This window comes from Cherax quadricarinatus, chromosome 47 (assembly GCF_038502225.1).
Source record: "Cherax quadricarinatus isolate ZL_2023a chromosome 47, ASM3850222v1, whole genome shotgun sequence".
Taxonomy (NCBI): domain Eukaryota; kingdom Metazoa; phylum Arthropoda; class Malacostraca; order Decapoda; family Parastacidae; genus Cherax; species Cherax quadricarinatus.
Genome location: NC_091338.1, coordinates 19,614,161 through 19,636,133, shown reverse-complemented (window position 1 = coordinate 19,636,133; position 21,973 = coordinate 19,614,161). Strand labels below are relative to the sequence as shown.

At 39.1% G+C, this 21,973-nt stretch overlaps 1 protein-coding gene across 1 annotated transcript in view; it reads left to right on the top strand.

The window, feature by feature from the left end:
* The window catches only part of LOC128696475 (uncharacterized), a 144,178-nt gene extending 122,720 nt beyond the window's left edge, over positions 1–21,458 (top strand). Inside the window, exons 10-11 of the mRNA XM_070094746.1 lie at positions 8,507–8,709; positions 13,613–21,458. Of these exons, the coding sequence (XP_069950847.1) occupies positions 8,507–8,709; positions 13,613–17,545 (4,136 nt within the window). The 3' untranslated portion in view covers positions 17,546–21,458. The remainder of the gene's footprint in view (positions 1–8,506; positions 8,710–13,612) is intronic.
* Positions 21,459–21,973: the final 515 nt, after the last annotated feature.

Sequence of the window (21,973 nt, the reverse complement as noted above, 5' to 3'; positions counted from 1 at the left end):
CTCCATCACTGTCTTGCCAGAAGGGTGCTTTACACTACAGTTTTTAAACTGCAACATTAACACCCCTCCTTCAGAGTGCAGGCACTGTACTTCCCATCTCCAGGACTCAAGTCCGGCCTGCCGGTTTCCCTGAATCCCTTCATAAATGTTACTTTGCTCACACTCCAACAGCACGTCAAGTATTAAAAACCATTTGTCTCCATTCACTCCTATCAAACACGCTCATGCATGCCTGCTGGAAGTCCAAGCCCCTCGCACACAAAACCTCCTTTACCCCCTCCCTCCAACCTTTCCTAGGCCGACCCCTACCCCGCCTTCCTTCCACTACAGACTGATACACTCTTGAAGTCATTCTGTTTCGCTCCATTCTCTCTACATGTCCGAACCACCTCAACAACCCTTCCTCAGCCCTCTGGACAACAGTTTTGGTAATCCCGCACCTCCTCCTAACTTCCAAACTACGAATTCTCTGCATTATATTCACACCACACATTGCCCTCAGACATGACATCTCCACTGCCTCCAGCCTTCTCCTCGCTGCAACATTCATCACCCACGCTTCACACCCATATAAGAGCGTTGGTAAAACTATACTCTCATACATTCCCCTCTTTGCCTCCAAGGACAAAGTTCTTTGTCTCCACAGACTCCTAAGTGCACCACTCACTCTTTTTCCCTCATCAATTCTATGATTCACCTCATCTTTCATAGACCCATCCGCTGACACGTCCACTCCCAAATATCTGAATACGTTCACCTCCTCCATACTCTCTCCCTCCAATCTGATATCCAATCTTTCATCACCTAATCTTTTTGTTATCCTCATAACCTTACTCTTTCCTGTATTCACCTTTAATTTTCTTCTTTTGCACACCCTACCAAATTCATCCACCAATCTCTGCAACTTCTCTTCAGAATCTCCCAAGAGCACAGTGTCATCAGCAAAGAGCAGCTGTGACAACTCCCACTTTGTGTGTGATTCTTTATCTTTTAACTCCACGCCTCTTGCCAAGACCCTCGCATTTACTTCTCTTACAACCCCATCTATAAATATATTAAACAACCACGGTGACATCACACATCCTTGTCTAAGGCCTACTTTTACTGGGAAAAAATTTCCCTCTTTCCTACATACTCTAACTTGAGCCTCACTATCCTCGTAAAAACTCTTCACTGCTTTCAGTAACCTACCTCCTACACCATACACTTGCAACATCTGCCACATTGCCCCCCTATCCACCCTGTCATACGCCTTTTCCAAATCCATAAATGCCACAAAGACCTCTTTAGCCTTATCTAAATACTGTTCACTTATATGTTTCACTGTAAACACCTGGTCCACACACCCCCTACCTTTCCTAAAGCCTCCTTGTTCATCTGCTATCCTATTCTCCGTCTTACTCTTAATTCTTTCAATTATAACTCTACCATACACTTTACCAGGTATACTCAACAGACTTTTTTTTTTTTTATTATTATCACACTGGCCGATTCCCACCAGACTTATCCCCCTATAATTTTTGCACTCTCTTTTATCCCCTTTGCCTTTATACAAAGGAACTATGCATGCTCTCTGCCAATCCCTAGGTACCTTACCCTCTTCCATACATTTATTAAATAATTGCACCAACCACTCCAAAACTATATCCCCACCTGCTTTTAACATTTCTATCTTTATCCCATCAATCCCGGCTGCCTTACCCCTTTCATTTTACCTACTGCCTCACGAACTTCCCCCACACTCACAACTGGCTCTTCCTCACTCCTACAAGATGTTATTCCTCCTTGCCCTATACACGAAATCACAGCTTCCCTATCTTCATCAACATTTAACAATTCCTCAAAATATTCCCTCCATCTTCCCAATACCTCTAACTCTCCATTTAATAACTCTTCTCTCCTATTTTTAACTTACAAATCCATTTGTTCTCTAGGCTTTCTTAACTTGTTAATCTCACTCCAAAACTTTTTCTTATTTTCAACAAAATTTGTTGATAACATCTCACCCACTCTCTCATTTGCTCTCTTTTTACATTGCTTCACCACTCTCTTAACCTCTCTCTTTTTCTCCATATACTCTTCCCTCCTTGCATCACTTCTACTTTGTAAAAACTTCTCATATGCTAACTTTTTCTCCCTTACTACTCTCTTTACATCATCATTCCACCAATCGCTCCTCTTTCCTCCCGCACCCACTTTCCTGTAACCACAAACTTCTGCTGAACACTCTAACACTACATTTTTAAACCTACCCCATATCTCTTCGACCCCATTGCCTATGCTCTCATTAGCCCATCTATCCTCCAATAGCTGTTTATATCTTACCCTAACTGCCTCCTCTTTTGGTTTATAAACCTTCACCTCTCTCTTCCCTGATGCTACTATTCTCCTTGTATCCCATCTACCTTTTACTCTCAGTGTAGCTACAACTAGAAAGTGATCTGATATATCTGTGGCCCCTCTATAAACATGTACATCCTGAAGTCTACTCAACAGTCTTTTATCTACCAATACATAATCCAACAAACTACTGTCATTTCGCCCTACATCATATCTTGTATACTTATTTATCCTCTTTTTCTTAAAATATGTATTACCTATAACTAAACCCCTTTCTATACAAAGTTCAATCAAAGGGCTCCCATTATCATTTACACCTGGCACCCCAAACTTACCTACCACACCCTCTCTAAAAGTTTCTCCTACTTTAGCATTCAGGTCCCCTACCACAATTACTCTCTCACTTGGTTCAAAGGCTCCTATACATTCACTTAACATCTCCCAAAATCTCTCTCTCTCTCTCCTCTGCATTCCTCTCTTCTCCAGGTGCATACACGCTTATTATGACCCACTTCTCGCATCCAACCTTTACTTTAATCCACATAATTCTTGAATTTACACATTCATATTCTCTTTTCTCCTTCCATAACTGATCATTTAACATTACTGCTACCCCTTCCTTTGCTCTAACTCTCTCAGATACTCCAGATTTAATCCCATTTATTTCCCCCCACTGAAACTCTCCTACCCCCTTCAGCTTTGTTTCGCTTAGGGCCAGGACATCCAACTTCTTTTCATTCATAACATCAGCAATCATCTGTTTCTTGTCATCCGCACTACATCCACGCACATTTAAGCATCCCAGTTTTATAAAGTTTTTCTTCTCTTTTTTAGTAAATGTCTACAGGAGAAGGGGTTACTAGCCCATTGCTCCCGGCATTTTAGTCGCCTCATACGACACGCATGGCTTACGGAGGAAAGATTCTTTTCCACTTCCCCATGGACAATAGAAGAAATAAAGAAGAACAAGAGCTATTTAGAAAAAGGAGAAAAACCTATATGTATGTATATATATATGCATGTGCGTGTCTGTGAAGTGTGACCAAAGTGTAAGTAGGAGTAGCAAGATATCCCTGTTATCTAGCGTGTTTATGAGACAGAAAAAGAAACCAGCAATCCTACCATCATGCAAAACAGTTACAGGTTTTTGTTTCACAGTCATCTGGCAGGACGGTAGTACTTCCCTGGGTGGTTGCTGTCTACCAACCTACTAGCTGTTATAAAGTTATTAACTGCTGTCTCATTATGTAGTCTGAAGGTAACTTTAGTAGTGTTGTGGGGCAGTTTACCTAGGTTGGTTATGAGAAAGGTAGCTTAGTGGTCTGTGGTGTTGTCTGTGATTATGCCTGATTTTAAAGGGGATATGGTGTTAGTCCAGGTGTTTTCCAGTAAGGAGACACTGGTCTCGGAGATTCTTGTAGGTTTTGTTATTGTTGGTAGCAACAAACAGTTACTCATAGTGTTTGTGAATTCAGTTACTTGTGGGTCCTGGTCATGTAGGAGATTTATGTTAAAATCTGCGAGCAGTAAGTGGTCTTTGTTCATGTGCGCATCACAGTTATCATGTTCCCTAATTTGTCACAAAAATGGTAAATCTTACAAAAATAAAAGTGAATATGTAATTGTAGTGATGTATTATGTTGTATTTACTGCATAAGATTACAAATGCAACAGAAATAATAGTACTTCTTACCCTAAATTGCGGGCACTGGTGTTTGTGGATGATTGTGAAGAGAGTGGAGAGTTATGTTGTGGCTCTACTGGGCTGAGGTGGATGGTAGAGGTTCTGGTACTGAAGTCAATGGTTGTACTGGAGTGTGCATAAATTCTGTAAGGGATTTCTGTTCTATTTTACCCTACAGTACGTTATACAATTGACAGTAAGACATCAGCCGCTCTAGACACCATTTCAGGGTCCTCTTCAGTGAAAAAGTATAACTTTAAGTCATTCAGTCAGTCAAGTCAGTATATTATTCAGTCAAGTCAGTAAGTCAGTCAAGTCAGTATATTATTCAGTCAAGTCAGTAAGTCAGTCAGAAATCAGTAAGTCAGTCAATTCATTCAGTAAATCAGTCAAGTCATTCAGTCAGTCAAGTCAGTCAGTAAGTCAGTCATCACAGAAACTCATATTTACCTCATTCTTTTTGTGTACAAAGTGATGCCTCATTCTGGCTACAGACTATCTCTTGTTTAATATTTCTGTTTTCTTTGGCTACAGACTATCTCTTGTTTAATATTTCTGTTTTCTTTGGCTACAGACTATCTCTTGTTTAATATTTCTGTTTTCTTCGTTAATTCTAAGACTTAAACACTTAAACCTTTTCTTGCAACTTTCAGCAACACTTGTATGCCTACTGGGTGCCATGATTGCTTGGCAGATTTAGGATATGGTAATTAATACATATCTAAACACATACAGTGAGCTACTGGTAGCAGAGCAGGTGTTGCGCAACTTAACATTAAGATCGACAACACTCTAATTGCCAGACATAATGAGGGCAAATTCCTTGGCCTATACCTCGACAACAACCTAAATTTCAGCACCCATATCCAACACATAACAAAAAAAGTATCCAAAACGGTGGGGGATCCTCTCCAAGATACGATACTACGTGCCGCAAACTGTCCTTTTCACACTATACCATTCACTTATATATCCATACCTCACCTATGCTATCTGTGCTTGGGGTTCAACTGCAGCAACACACCTAAATCCAATAATAACCCAACAAAAAGCCACAGTAAGAATAATCACTAAATCCCATCCCTGGCAACACCCCCCTCCCCCCCACTCTTCCTAGATCTAAACTTACTCTCTGTTCAGAGCATCCACACTTACTACTGTGCAATCTATATCTACAGGACCTTAAATTCCAATATTAACCTTGAACTAAAATGCTTTCTTGATAGTTGTGATAGGATCCACAGGCATAACACCAGACACAAACATCTCTATGACATTCCCCGTGTTCAACTAAACCTTCACAAAAATTCAATGTATTTCAAAGGACCTAAAATCTGAAACACCCTACCTGAAAACTCTAGAACTGCAGACACATTCATCACTTTCAAAAATTTCAGTTAGAAAACATCTTATCTCCCTGATCCACCCCAACAACTAACTACATGATAACCACCTGGTGGTTCACAATTACACTCACTCACCTACTGACTATAAACTCAGAAATACTAATCTTAATCTAAAAATAATAAATCCTAACTAGTCATAAGGTTGCCTATGATACTCCAATATAGACACTTTGTATTGTGCCAAAACAAAAGCATTCACATTGCTAAACTCACAAATTATGATGTAGTCACTTAGCCTTAAAACCATAATCTGTAAGGATTTAATGTTAAGAATTAATCTAAGTCTGCTGAAAATACCTAGCCATGCTAGGTGTCCTAGTGGCCCCCTCTGTAATTAGTATTTTATAACATGTAAACCACACAATACCCAAAACCTGTAAACCCCACATTGTAACCCTTATAGAGAATAAACTTGAATTGAATTGAATTGAACACACGTATAAACCAAACTGAAGGCTGGGAGGGTGGTGGGGGTGGCTGATGCTGGCGGGGGATGACAGTAGGTCTCCCCTGTTGACTCAGTGGTGTAACCCACAGCCCAAACCATCCCGCCCCGTGAGCGACTGCGCTCAGAATTTTTTCCCTTCCCGCAACTGTGTCGAATTAATTTTACAAAGTGTTAAACAAAAATATGCTGCAATTCTTCAATCGTGCTATAACCAAAACATGCCGGACAAAACTATGTTAAACAATGGTCTACTGTTGATCAGGCTCTGATCCACCAGGAGGCCTGGTCACAGACCGGGCCACGGGGGCGTTGACCCCCGGAACTCTCTCCAGGTAAACTCCAGGTAAACTGTATCTATAAATAAGTCGATATGGGGCCTGTGAAGTTTAGTGATAACAGCCAACCGAAAAGAAATTGGTTGGGAAAAATTTGTTCAGTACTCGAACGGATCGGCACTCGAACAGCCTTCTGGAATGAATTAAGTTCGAGTACTAAGGTTCAACTGTACTTATCAGTAGTAAAATCTTAGTTGCTCAGCATACTGGCAGTCAGCTTACTCTGTATGATATAAGCTTGCCACTACACTTATGAATGCACAGTATGTACAATCTTTAAAGCATTCTCTACAAATAAACATTGGAATGCACAAATAATAGAGAGCAGTCATGGGAAACATTTAATGTTGAAAGATTGTACACCAGGGTTTATTAATGTTAATACCACAAGCTACTGTGCTTTATTTATCATCATATTTTTTACCTGTTTCTGACTTTCAGTGGTTTGTGTTCAGTGATGAGGGAGGGCTACAGGTAAGGGAGGAAAGTTTATAAGAACATTTGTCTGACCTTTCACTTTCTATGAAAACATGCTAGTTATTTTCCTGTTATTTGTTACATTCTTCCTCCCAGACTTACAGTATTACTGGTAATTCTCTTGTGTGTTGTGGTGTATGTGCAGTGATGAGGATGGGATGTAGGAAAGTGAGAGAAGTTCATAAAAAACTTTACTAGTAGCAGGATCTCAAGATTCTTTGGCTGCTGATGTAATGTGGCTGTGAAGTGTGCACTGTTGTCAAGGGCTGCAAGCTGCACAGGCAGGTGATTTTAAAGTCTTTGATCTCAATTTAGATGTGCTGTGCATTTTAACTTATTTTTTGCATGCTGACTTAAGCTTTTGTTTACACTAGAAATTGTGTTGCAACAAGAATGTTCAGAGAAGGGTCATAATAAATAATATGTTTGTAAGCAGTGAACAGCAAGTGATGGGTGATAGCTGCCAGCTCTCTGATTCCTCTCAGAATTATTTTTCTACAGTGAGTTCTAATGTTCCCTCTTGCTTCTAGCATTTCAAGGCCAAAGAAAAATAGTAGTATATTGGGCTAAATATTCCCACGTGATGGTGTTAGTGGTGGTAGTAGCAGCAGTTGCAGGGATATGGTGTTAGTGGTGGTAGTAGCAGCAGTTGCAGGGATATTGGTGCTATTACAATAGTATTTATAGTATAGTAATCATAGTGGCAGTTAGAGTAGGTGGCAGTACTGTGGTAGTGTTAAGTGTAGGTTTGTTCAACATTCCTTATTTATTGTTACTATAATTTGGTACATAATACATGTTTTTCAGTACAGTATGGTACAGAAAGTCAGCAACTTTTTCTTCTTCTTCATCATCTTGCTCTTGGTAGTTAAGCTGAAAAGCAGGAAGAGTCTTTATTTGTTCGGATAGGATGTGTAGACCACTGCTGAGAGTATAGTGTTGCCAGCAGATAACTTTTATATAATAGACTGTAAGGTTTTCTGCTCTTTGTCCCATCTCCCTCCCATATACTAACCCTTGGTCTACATTTCTTTGACCTCTTTCTCTCTGTAATAAAAAATAAGGCAGGAGGTTTTGCTTTTTTAATTTGCAAGAAGGACAATAAAATTTCTATTAAGATTTTTCAACTTTAAAGTTAGGTTCAGTCATTCACATATGATATCTCCCCAAAATTATATATTTTTTCAAAAGATGCTGAAATCTGGCCATGATACAAATATAAAATAACAGAAGTTTCAGAGATTGCTTGAAAAGTAATAGAAAACAATTTTGCAGTGGCCCATTTAAATTTCCAGCACAAGATTTTTGAATACTGTAATACAATTCTACACTACTGTGGTGTATATACATACCCTGCTCTAAATTGAGCCACCTTAAATTTTATTAAGATCATATTTAATTTCCAGATTTTTTTTTATTCATGTACTCATATTTTTAAAGTAAGCTATTGGTTAGAAAAAAATTGTGTAGTCATATATTTTTTTTTTTTTGATTGAAACTGTGTTGACTACAGTTTCTAGTTATTGTATATCAAGACATTCCATGTGGTAAGTAGTTTTAGAATTTTCCAAAAATTAAATTTTCCATACTGAACTAAGAGAGTATTTTGTGCTGTGTGTACTGAGTGAGTGTGCTGTCAACATTACTACTTTCTTCCATATATAAAATACTATCGAGCCTGATTACAGTTCTTACTTCAACTCTGAGTGCCTGGACCCCTTGAACATCCATGATCCACTTGCTACTGTAAAATGAAAGTGTAACATTCAGTTTATTTTAATTTTTCTTGTTTAATATTGAATTTATTTGTTTGCAGCTTCTTCAAGTAGTGCTGCTAGCACAGTAATGGGAAGCCCTGGAGCAGAGAAGAGAGGTACTCGATCTCCTCTGCCACCTTTACCTCAGGGAGACACTAGCCTCTACTCAGGCCCCTCTCCCCAGCCCCCACATTCCCCCCCGCGAAGTGTTCCTCCTATTGAGAGACCCACACAACGAGCACTTGAAGAAATGTATGCAAAGGTATGTATTATATTCTTGCCTTTTGTGGTATCTATCCTATACAGTACAATGCTCCTTCACTGAATGAGAGGCTGCCTTCCTAGAAAGAGTCATTCAGAGATTAGATCATAGTTACCATATTAAATAGAGGTTAAGTTCTAGACCCCATCCCTTTAAGAGGGGTGCATTAATGCTGAAGGGCTCTTGATTCAAGGGATTGGAACTACCCTCCCCTTGCATCAAATCTGATTACTTCCCATATCCCAGGAGCTGTATAGCCCTAAGGTTTTAGCATTTTCCCATAACTGATGATAATGTAGATTGCATCCCCAGATGCATAACCTTCAGTAAATAACATAAACACAGGACCTCAGATAGTTTAACATTGTGCTAACAATTTATCATTTTGTTGAAGCTCTCGCTAATTTTCATGGTGGGAGGTTGCTATTGAAAAATTTATGGTAATAAAAAATATCCATCAGAATGACATGGGGTTACTTTGAGACTGAATTTTTAGACACAAACAGTATGCCATATGCAGTTGAACATGTCTAAAAGTGAAAATGTTGCAAAATCACTTCTGACATGAATAGGCTATTCAACTTTTATTATATGTAAAGATCTTGCTTCTAAAATGAAACTGAATGTGTAACAAAAAATTCCAAGGATTGACAAAATGCAGGGAAGCTGATAGAAGAGTGATCAATTGTTATGTTACCTACCCTGGCAAGGCACACTTACGTTTACACCTCTCAGTAGATCACTTTCCTTCTTCCGCTAGTGCTTATTCAAGTACCTTTGAGTACTTCTGTTTATTTATTTTTTTTTTTTAACACATCGGCCATTTCCCAGGGAGGCAGGGTGACTCAAAAAGAAAAAAAACTTTCATCATTCAACACTTTCGCCATCACTCATACACAATCACTGTCTTTACAGAGGCGCTCAAATACGTCAATTTAGATGTTTCTCTGAACTGCCAATATCCCAGACCCCTCCTTTAAAGAGCAGGCATTGTACTTCCCATTTCCAGGACTCGAGTCCGGCTAACCAGTTTCCCTGAATCCCTTCACAAAATATTACCCTGCTCATTAGGACCCAAAAACCATTTGTCTCCATTCACTCCTATCAAACACGTTCACGCACACTTGCTGGAAGTCCAAGCCCGTCTCCCACAAAACCTCCTTTACCCCCTCCCTCCAACCTTTTCGAGGATGACCCCTACCCCGCCTTCCTTCCCCTACAGATTTATACACTCTCCAAGTCATTCTACTTTGTTCCAGTCTCTAAATGATCAAATCACATCAACAACCCCTCTTCAGCCCTCTGACTAATACTTTTAGTAACTCCACACCTCCTCGCAATTTCCACACTATGAAATCTCTGCATAATATTTACACCGCACATTGTCCTTAGACACGACATCTCCACTGCCTCCAGCCTCCTCCTCGCTGCAGCATTTACAACCCATGCTTCACACCTATATAAGTGTTGGTACCACTATACTCTCATACATTCCCTTCTTGGAATAGATAACATTTTTTTGTTTCCACAGATACCTCAATGCACCACTCACCTTTTTTCCTTCATCAGTTCTATGGTTAACCTCATCCTTCATAAACCCATCTGCTGATGAGTCAACTCCCAAATATCTGAAAACATTCACTTCTTCTATACTCCCTCCCTCCAATGTGATATCCAATTTTTCTTTATCTAAATCATTTGATAACCTCATCACCTTACTCTTATCTATGTTCACTTTCAACATTCTACTTGTACACACCCTCCCAAACTCGTCCACTAACCTTTGCAACTTTAGAATCTCCCAAAAACACAGTGTCATCAGCAAAAAGTAACTGTCATATCCCATTTTGTATTTGATTCCCCATAATTTAATCCCACCCCTTTCCCCAACACTAGCATTTACTTCTTTTACAACCCTCATCTATAAATATGTTAAACAGCCATGGTGACATTACACATCCCTGTCTAAGACCTACTTTTACTGGGAAATAATCTCGCTCTCTCCTGTATACCCTAACCTGAGCCTTACTATCCTCATAAAAACTCTTTACAGCATTTAGTAACTTACTACCTATTCCATACACTTGCAGCATCTACTACATTGCTCCCCTATCCAATCTGTCATATGCCTTTTCTAAATCCATAAATGCAATGAAAACTTCCCTACCTTTATCTGAATACTGTTCACATATATGCTTCAATGTAAACACTTGATCTACACATCCCCTACCCACTCTAAAACCTCCTTGCTCATCCGCAACCCTACATTCTGTCTTACCTCTAATTCTTTGAATTATAACCCTACCGTACACTTTTCCTGGTATACTCAGTAAACTTCTTCTTCTTTCAATGTACCAGCCGTATCCCACCGAGGTGGGGTGGCCCAAAAGGAAAAACGAAAGTTTCTCCTTTCAGATTTAGTAATATATACAGGAGAAGGGGTTACTAGCCCCTTGCTCCCGGCATTTCAGTCGCCTCTTACAACACGCATGGCTTACGGAGGAAGAATTCTGTTCCACTTCCCCATGGAGATAAGAGGAAATAAACAAGAACAAGAACTAGAAAGAAAATAGCAGAAAACCCAGAGGGGTGTGTATATATATGCTTGTACATGTATGTCTAGTGTGACCTAAGTGTAAGCAGAAGTAGCAAGACACACATGTTTACAATCTTGCATATTTATGAGACAGACAAAAAAAAACACCAGCAATCCTACCATCATGTAAAACAATTACAGGCTTTTGTTTTACATTCACTTGGAAGGACGGTAGTACCTCCCTGGGTGGTTGCTGTCTACCAACCTACTACCTACACTCAGTAAACTTATTCCTCTATAATTTTTGCAATCTCTTTTGTCCCCCTTCCCTTTATATAAAGGGACTATACATGCTCTCTGCCAATCCCTAGGTACCTTCCCCTCTTTCATACATTTATTAAACAAAAATACCAACCACTCCAACACTGTATCCCTCCCAGCTTTTAACATTTCTGTCATGAGCCCGTCAGTTCCAGCTGCTTTACCCCCTTTCATTCTACGTAATGCCTCACGCACCTCCCCCATACTCACATCCTGCTCTTCTTCACTCCTAAAACATCCTTTTGGGGATTAAATTATAGGGAATCAAATACAAAATGGGAGTTGACACAGTTACTTTTTGCTGATGATACTGTGCTTTTGGGAGATTGTAAAGAGAACTTGCAAAAGTTAGTGAATGAGTTTGGGAGGGTGTGTACAGGTAGAAAGTTGAAAGTAAACATAGATAAGTGTGAGGCGATGAGGGTATCGGGCGAGTTAAGTAAAGAAAATTGGATATCACATTGGAGGGAGGGAGTATGGAAGAAGTGAATGTGTTCAGATATTTGGAAGTAGATTTGTCAGCAGATGGGTTTATGAAGGACGAGGTTAACCATAGAATTGATGAAGGAAAGACGGTGAGCGGTGCATTGAGGTACCTATGGAGACAAAAAATGTTATCCATGTAGGCAAAGAAGGGAATGTACAAGAGTATAGTGGTACCAACACTCTTATATGGGTGTGAAGCATGGGTTGTAAATGCTGCAGCAAGGAGGAGGTGGCTGGAGGCAGTGGAGATGTCGTGTCTAAGGGCAACGTGTGTGTAAATATTATGCAGAGATTTTGTAGTGTAGAAATTACGAGGAGGTGTGGAGTTACTATTACCCCGTAGGTAGGGAGTAAAGGGTAGGTAGGTTTGGGACTGGGATGAGGAGGGGGTTGTGAGGAAGGATCCTGCACTGATAGGGGTTTGGATTGGGGGGGGGTGTAGGTGAGGGGTATGGGGTTAAGGGTAGGATTTGTTTAGAGTTACTGTTTTTGAGTGAGGTGGGGGTTGGAGTTTGAGAGTCCATAGGTGTTGGAGCTTGGTGCTTCACATGAAGCAGGGCTTCCTGCTGGTGTAATTGAGCATTGTGTTTCCTCAGAGGTGGAGCTTCTGCACATGTCATTGCATTCACTAGTTCTCCAGCCTGTCTGCCTTTTTTTTTTATGCTCTTCCCTCAGTTGTTCCCTCTCCTGTAATATTCTGTCCCAGTCAAGGTACGTGATGATATTTGTCAGTTCTCCTCAACAGTGATTTCCATCTTGAGACTCAATTTTGTGCCATTTCTGCTGTTTGGGTCAGTGTGACTGGTCATATTTCATCCTTTGTGTACTTCTTTATCCTCTGAAAATTTTCTACCTCAGCCTCAGCATGTTCAACGATGTTATGGACATCCTTTTCATTCACTGTCAGTATATCAGTTGTCATCTCTTCAGTCTTTTGGAGGCCATAATCAGTGACCACCATCTCTCTTCCCACTTCCTTTCTTTCCAGAGTTCATTGTCTTGTTATCAGTTTGCTGTTCTTCATATCATATCCTTCACCTCCTGGCTTCCTGAGAGCATTTCTGCAAAAGTCTTGCTTGTTCCCTCAGCCCTTCGTTCTGGCTCTACACCTGTTGAACTTGGTAATATCTCCACCTCACACCTTTCCCTCATCTCTTCTAATTCTGTCTTCCAAGTGATGCATTTTTTCCTCAGTGGCAATTACCCTTTTCTCTTGTGCCTTGCCATCTTCCACTATTCTCTTCACTTTATCATATATCTCTATGTGAAGATCAAGAAGCATTTTCCCAGTCTTTGTCCATCATGTATTTCAACCCAGCCTCTAGTTTCCTGTTTTCTTGTTCTTGAGTGTTGCCATTGCCCACAGCCAGTGAAAAAAACGTACACTCTGTTCTAGTGATGTGTGTGCATGTGCTTGTGTTTGAGCACATGCATGTGCGTGTAGGTGTGTTTCTTGTGTGCATGCACATGTGTGAGTAATCTTATTTTAAACATTTATTTGAATAATGTGTTCCTGAGAACACTTGTTTACATTTTAATTACGTATATACTTATTTTTAGGTAATGAAAAAGCAGCGTCCAGGACATTCCCGTGGGGACAGTTCTGGTGGAGGAGGTGAGAGTGATGCTGGCAGTGTTTCATCTTCACGAAGAGGTTCTATGGATATTGGTGGTGCTCGTTGGGGCTCCCATGCTTCATCTCCTCCAACAACCCCACGGCAGTCAGTCGACCTGGGATCAATGACACGCAGTCTTGTTGAAACTCGCAACCACGAAGTGGTTACATCAATTAGTCGAGCCAAGTCTTACGAGAAGACGGGTGTATGGGGAAACACTACACAACATTCACAGCCAACACTACCTAATCCTAATTATGAAATAATACCACAACTCCCCACCAACTTCTACTCAGGAGGATCTGATCCTGGCTATGAAACTGTGAAAAATTCTGAACCTCCATATGCTAGTGTTGAAAGACCAGAGGAGAATTATCCTGGTTATGAAACAGTAAAACAAACCTCAGACATTGAGTCAGAACCTGGTTATGAAACACTGAAGCACAGAGAATATGAACCAGGGTATGAAACAGTCACTGGTGAAGCTAAACTGCAAAGTTCAGAACCTGGTTATGAAACAGTTTCTCATGACAAAAATCAAGAGGATGATGAGCCTGGCTATGAAACTGTAACACATCATAGAGCAGAAGCATCTGACCCTGGTTATGAAATTGTTAAAGGAAAACTCACAAGTGAATTTGGAGATCCTGGGTATGAAGAACTACAAGGTGCTATCCATCACACACGAACCACCTCGGAAAATGACCCAAATTATGAACAACTCAAATTTACAAGTTGGCAATCAAGTGATGGGGATGTAGAACCTGGTTATGAAGTAGTTAAGGTTGAGAATGAAAGTACGTATGAATTTGTGCGAGACTATGACACCCAAGAGAATTATCCTCCCTATGAAAAGATTGATAAGCCTCTCAAGAATATCAGCCAACAGGACACTCCCTTGTATGCAAGTGTACAGAAAGCAAGTACAAGTCCAGAAAAGAAACAGGCATTGGACAAGAACTCAGAAGTCGAAAGCTTGAGAGCTGTTGGTCTTTTAGAGAGCGATTTAGATAGTTATTTTATACCTCCCATAAATGGTAAAGATTTAAAAGAAGCTATAACAGAAGATTCTGAAGAAGATAGGGATTTACCATTACCCTTGAAAAAGCCAGAGAGTCTACCATTATCATCACCTGAAAGGAAATCTCCTTCATTAAAGAGTCCTGATAAGGTTTCTCTGTCATCAGTAAAGAGTCTAAATGGATCTCCCATAGCACCAAGGAGTCCTAAAGATTCTCCTGTAGCACCAAGGAGTCCTGAAGAATCTCCTTTAGCACTAAGGAGTCCTGAAGGATCTCCACCAGCACCAAGGAGCCCCAGAGAATCTCCACCAGCACTAAGGAGTCCTAAAGAAACTCCACCATTACCAAGGAGCCCCAAAGAATCTCCATCAGCACTAAGGAGTCCTAAAGGAACTCCACCAGCACCAAGGAGTCCCAAAGAATCTCCAACACTAAGGAATCCTAAAATATCTCCACCATCTGTGAAAATTACCAATGTAACCCCACCATCTTCAAGGAGTTCAAGTGAATCACCACCAGATTCTCCACCAGTGGTGAACAATGGTACAGGTTCTCCACCACTAGTGAAGAGTCCTAATGGATCTCCACCAATGGTAAAGAGTCCTAAAGGATCTCCACCATTGATGAAAAGTCCAGATAAAGTATCACCACCACCACCATTGATGGAGAGTCCTGATAAGGGATCACCACCACCATTAATGAAGAGTCCAGATAAGGGATCTCCTCCACCATTAATGAAAAGTCCAGACATGGGCTCTCCACCATTGATGAAAAGTCCAGATAAGGAATCTCCTCCACCATTGATGAAAAGTCCAGATAAGGCATCTCCTCCACCACTGATGAAGAGTCCAGATAAGGAATCCACTCCATTAATGAAAAGTCCTGATAAGGGATCTCCACCATTAGTGAAGAGTCCTGATAAAGAATCTCCACCATTGATGAAAAGTCCAGATAAGGTATCTCCTCCACCATTGATGAAAAGTCCAGATAAGGTATCTCCTCCACCATTGATGAAAAGTCCAGATAAGGTATCTCCTCCACCATTGATGAAAAGTCCAGATAAGGTATCTCCTCCACCATTGATGAAAAGTCCAGATAAGGTATCTCCACCATTAATGAAGAGTCCAGATAAGGTATCTTCTCCACCATTAATGAAGAGTCCAGATAAGGGATCACCACTGTTGATGAGTCCAGATATAGAACCCCCTCCATTGATGACTAGTTCAGATAAAGAAACTCCACCAATGATGAAAAGTCCAAGTCCTGACATGGACTCTCCACCTATGATGAACAGTGCAAAAGTCTCCCCACCTTTGGTAGAGAGTTTAGATCAAGCCTTGAAAGACTCTCAGATGGTACAGACCCCAGATGGAGAGACTCCACCACTGACAAGAAGTCCAAGCCCAGATATTGAATTTTCACCTATGGTGAGATTTTCAGATAGACCATCATCCCCCCTAGCAAAAAGTCCTGATGAAAATATACATTTTCCAGAGGTGATAAGTTCAGAGGGAGAAATAACCTCATCAGTGGTAAGCTCTGCTCCTAAAGTGTCACCATCTCCAGAATCCAGTGTGGAAACAAAAACATTAGTGCTAATAGTTGGCTCTGATACAGAACCTTCTCTCCAACAGGAAGAGATCATTAATAAAGAAGTGTCTCCAACTGAAGCAAGCCATTTTTCTCAGCCTTCTACATCTCGCTTAGAAAGTCCAGATAAACAGTCTTCTCAGCCATTGGTTCATGATGTAGAGGAAACAGTGTCCTCTCTAGAAGGAACCATACGTGAACAAACATTTTCAATGCTTAATGAGAATCGAAATGAAATTATTTCAACTTCATTGGATGAGGATGAAATATTGCCACCCCAGCCACCCACTCCAGAGAGAGAAACATCCCCAGTTGCATTTAGCAGTCTTGGTTCAGTAGACCTTCCTGCACCTTTATTGGTAGAAGAAGCTGAAAACCAGCCACAAGAAACTGTTAATCCACTTTATATGTTAGATAATTTACATAATGATATTCAGCAAGAAAGTGCACCTCTTGTAGAGGATGTTAGCACTACAGAGCATGTCTCGTCTTCTGGAATGTGCAGTGATTTGCCTCCACTGCCTCCTCCAGTAATGGATGATGATGATAGTGCTTTTACAAATGACCTTCCTCCACCTTTACCTGAAGCATCACCTCTTATGCCACGAACAAGCACCCTCTGTGAAGATACTCCACCACCACCATTAGTACCTCCATCAGATGTTGAAGGTTTAGATGAATTGTTAAATCTTGCAAATATGGGTTCATCCTCATCAGGAAGCACTGCAGGTCAACCTGGTAGTATTCATGGTAGCTCTGAGAAAGACTCAGATTCTCCACAAGAGTCTGATGGTGTTCATATGGAAGCTGCTATAACTGCAGATGAACTTCCTCCTCCACCTCCTCTTTCAGAGCCTTCAGAACCAGGGACGGAGCATGATTCTGATGAGGAACTAGATAATTCTGTATCATCAGGTTATGAATGTGGATTCACAGCTGGTGGCATAACTGTTACAGTCAATCCTACAGTTGATGTGGAAGAACAGCCAGACTCTCCTGTTCATGTACCACCATCTAGTGAAACAAGTCAAGCAGCTCCTCCTTCACCTATTGTTGCTGCTGCCATAGGCACCAGCAGTGGAGGCAGCCAGAGCAGCAGTAGTGGGTCTGGTAGTCAGGACACTGGCAGTGGTAGCATAGAGAGTGTAGTGACAGTGGAATGTGCTGTAGGAGATACAGGAGTTCATGGAAGGCAGCAGTCCTCAGATTCATCAAGTCCAGAAAGTCGTCACCTTGATCCACATGAACAAATTACAGAGGTATGAAAAATGCCTTTAGATTTAATGTGAGCAATATTATGTGTTCAGTTTTGCTGGATTGAAAGCCAGCTTGATTGTGAAATCAGCACTGATGCTCAGGTTATCTTCAGCAGTAACCAAACTTCCTATCAGACTTTGGGGCAGCTCATTTATCTTGCACCAAATGTAGTGTGTATCTACAATAGCAAGATTGCAGCTAAGCGTTTGTTAGTCATATTTTTCACTAATAGCAGTTATGTGGACCATCGCAATTAGGCAACACTACTGTATGTGAAATACTCTGGTAGCTGTTGGCTGTGAAGTATTGATATTATAGTTTCCTTCTAGGTAAGAAAAGGTTTCCTCAGTAGACTTAGTACTATTTATGGTTTCAGTGATAAAGGTATTTTGACAGTGGTATTGTTTACACAGTCCCACGGAATACCCATGTATTAGCTCCACTTTCCATCTTTTAACTAAGTGATAGGCAGAAAACATTTGAATTACTGCCAGTTTTTACACAAGTGTCACGTCATTTTTATTTTTCCAATGAAGCAAGCATGTATTCAGTGAATGGAAGATATGGGTTTGTTATTCCACATTACCCTGTTTCACATCAGTGTCTTTGTAACTGGGTGAAATGCCGATGGAGTTAATTTTTGTAGGTGTGGCTCATAGTACTGTTAGTATGGATTACTGTGGTGTGTATGTGTTAGCCAACAGAGTATTGGCATCATGTGCATTGATCTTAAAGCTTTTGATAGTACTTGTCATCATCAAGCATGTACACAGAGAATGATGAGAAGTTAATATGCAGTTTGTTGCCAAAGTTCCTGTTTTTGTGAAAACAGGCAGGTTGAAGCTTTATAAAACTTTACCATGTGTTCAGTACATGTAATAGTAAGTTCTATTTATTGTACTGTAAGGTTGTAGCCAGTAGACAGTTTGCACATGTTTGCTGGATCATCTCAGACAAGTTATTCCTCATCCCATTGGAGTATATGGCAGTAGCAGATTTTTCCAGCGCAGCATGTCTAGTGATTTTTTATAGATATATGATAAATATGACCATTTCAATTAGTATAATTCACTGTGCAAAACCTCACAGATTTTAAAAATACAAGCTCAATTGCATCTTACACACATTAGATTATCATTCAAAGGTGTTGTGACATTTCTTTTCCTATACTAGAAAATTATAAAACTAGTGTATTTTTGTAGTGATACACATACAATTTTGCTATCACCAATTCTTTAATAAGAACACTAGAGTGTGTGCCGTGAAGTTGCATAGCAAGTCAAAGGTTAGGCCCCTTTGCTTTTTTGACATTTTTTTCTAGTAATTCAAAGCTTTCTTTGGATATGCAGTCTGCCATCAGTGCTATTACTTATGATTTCTTTGGAGAAGCCTTATTAATGTTGGCCTGAATGTGAACAATTTAGTCTGGTTATGAATGTGAGCATGATGAACTACCATGGTTATTAATGTCATGTTCAACTTGGGTAATTTAATGCCTTTTGTTTGTGAAGATGCAAGTCAAGCTCTTATTATGGTTGTCAGTGGTATGCCTGCCAAATGATTTTGGGATATAAGTTTTATATAATTATCCTGATAAAAATAATGAATGTAATAATTATGTTATGAATGTGAAAGTAATACTGTGGTCATGAATTATATAAACATATCTGTTTTTAAATGCAGTGAAACCTGATTTGTCTGTTTAGATCAGATAGACTAAAATCTAGAAACTAGCAAATTAATTGTTTTGAAATGTATCACTTGCTAATAAAACTTACCCTTTTTGCAGTAAACTAAGTAGAATGAAGGATGTTAAAAAACAAAAAAATCTTTCAGGGAAAAAATTTACATACATTTGTGTCATAAAATATTTGTACATATTTTTCAATATTTAAAGCTGTCTAAATGGTAATTTTGTCCTTTATAACCATCTATAATGCCTATAAATTAATAATTTATAAGATTTTTTATAATTTAACAAATGTCGAGGGATTTCCATTACACTGCCAAATTTTCCAGTATTTTAGCTGTAGCTTTTATATGAAATTACAGTATACACTAAATTGTAAGGAAAACAAAACATGTAAAATTTCATTTGAAAGTTTAATTTGGAGTTTTAAGCAGAGTAGTATCAAATTTATAGCAACAACGAATGTTGAAGAATGTGAAGGTTTCACTGTGTTGAGAGTAGCATTTAGTATGTGTGCCAAAAATTATGTGTTGTGACATGTAAGCAAATTAATGTCCAGCAATTTTAGGGTATTATTGTCTTATATTACAGCAAGTACTGTACATGGATTGTGTATCCTTAAAATTAGGCTTTCCAAAATTGTGTACGTCCAAATAAGCCAATGAATGAAGTGAGTTGAATGATGGTTTGTATTATGCAATAGCAGCATTTATTTGTTATTTAGTAATTGGTTGGCCTTTATGGCAGCTTTTTTGTTTTGTGTGCATAATATATTTTGTTCTAGTACCTGAATGTATGATTTTCTTGTTCATGGAGAACAATTACACTATTTATTTTTCTAAATTAGTGTTCTGTTTTTATGCATGTGTTTGTGTGTGCTTTTGTTTGATACGTACATGCATACATGCATACATGGATACATGCATACATGGATACATGCATACATGGATACATGCATACATGGATACATGCATACATGCATACATGGATACATGCATACATGGATACATGCATACATGGATACATGCATACATGGATACATGCATACATAGATACATGCATACATAGATACATGCATACATAGATACATGCATACATAGATACATGTATACATAGATACATGCATACATAGATACATGCATTCATAGATACATGCATACATAGATACATGCATACATAGATACATGCATACATAAGTACATACATGCATATATAGATACATGCATACATAAATACATACATGCATATATGCATACATAGATACCTACATGCATACATAGATACATGCATACATGGGTACATGCATACATGGATACATGCATACATGCATACATAGATACATGCATACATAGATATATGCATGCATAGATACATGCATACATAGATACATGCATACATAGATACATGCATACATAAGTACATATATGCATATATAGATACATGCATACATAAATACATGCATATATGCATACATAGATACCTACATGCATACATAGATACATGCATACATAGATGCATGCATATATACATACATATATACACACACATTCACACACAGTTATGCACACATACATATTCATGTACACTTGCACATGCACTTGCAGTAAGTGCTACAAAAAGTGGAAACCTTAAAAATGATGATACTTTAAATAATGAAGACAGGACACCAGAGACTTATCTCTACTCTTGTAACTACTGACAGCTAATTACACACAGATGCAGATCAAAACTCCCACCAAAAAAAAAAAGTACATAAGACACTTAAGGAATAACACTCCGCTAGGAGATCCAGATAATATCTGGTATGGCTGTGTTTACTACATTACTAAGAATGATGCTGGTTCCATACTGAGAAATATTTCCTGCAATTTAAACTAGCTTATCAGTCCAAATCAGCTAAGGTAAATTTATTTCAAAAACTTATTGCAGCTAGGTTTAAGCTGGTATAAAGCAGCTGTTTAGGGAGATAGTACTGACCTCTCATAACAATGTGAAACAGGAGTGTGGTAAATATTTTACACTGGCAGGATTGTTGGTTTTTAAGATAATTTACTTTTAGAGGAATTAGCAATTGCTTTGTCACAAATGTTCTTCCTATTGAAGACTGGAAACTAGTTGACTCTTGTGGGTTTAATGCTTCTTTTTTTATTATAATGTGGAAACTAGTTACTGCAGCAGGCTATAACTGTCCAGAATATGGAAGGTATTAATAAAAGACAAATGCGGTATAATGCAGTCCTTTATTTGACAACGTTTCGCTCATATCAGTATTTTATACCATTTGCCTCTTCGGAAGGTATTCGTAACCATTCCAGTATAGTATAACATGTTTACAATTTCAATGAGGATATTGCTGTATTTGGAATAATGTCAGTTATTGATGAAATTTTCTTTGGTAATGAGGAGTTCTCCAATTTCTGCTTCCATCAAGAAGTTTGTTATCCATTGGACCATATAACGAAAAAGAATAGGCCACCAATAATAAAAGATATGTTGGTAAGATATTTAACACAAATAGTCAATTCTTCAGCTGAAAACATCAAATCAGGTTTGGAAAATGCATTCAGCATCTTTAATCTTTCCACTTCTTATGTTGAAACGATGAAAGAAATATCTCAAATTGATCAAAAATGCTTCATCTGTGTGATTGTTTCATTTCAAGGCTGCCTAAACAAGTTTGAATATAATTAAAAAATTTCTGATGCCAGCATGAAAGTAATATTTCTTATTAGAGATTGTGCAAAGT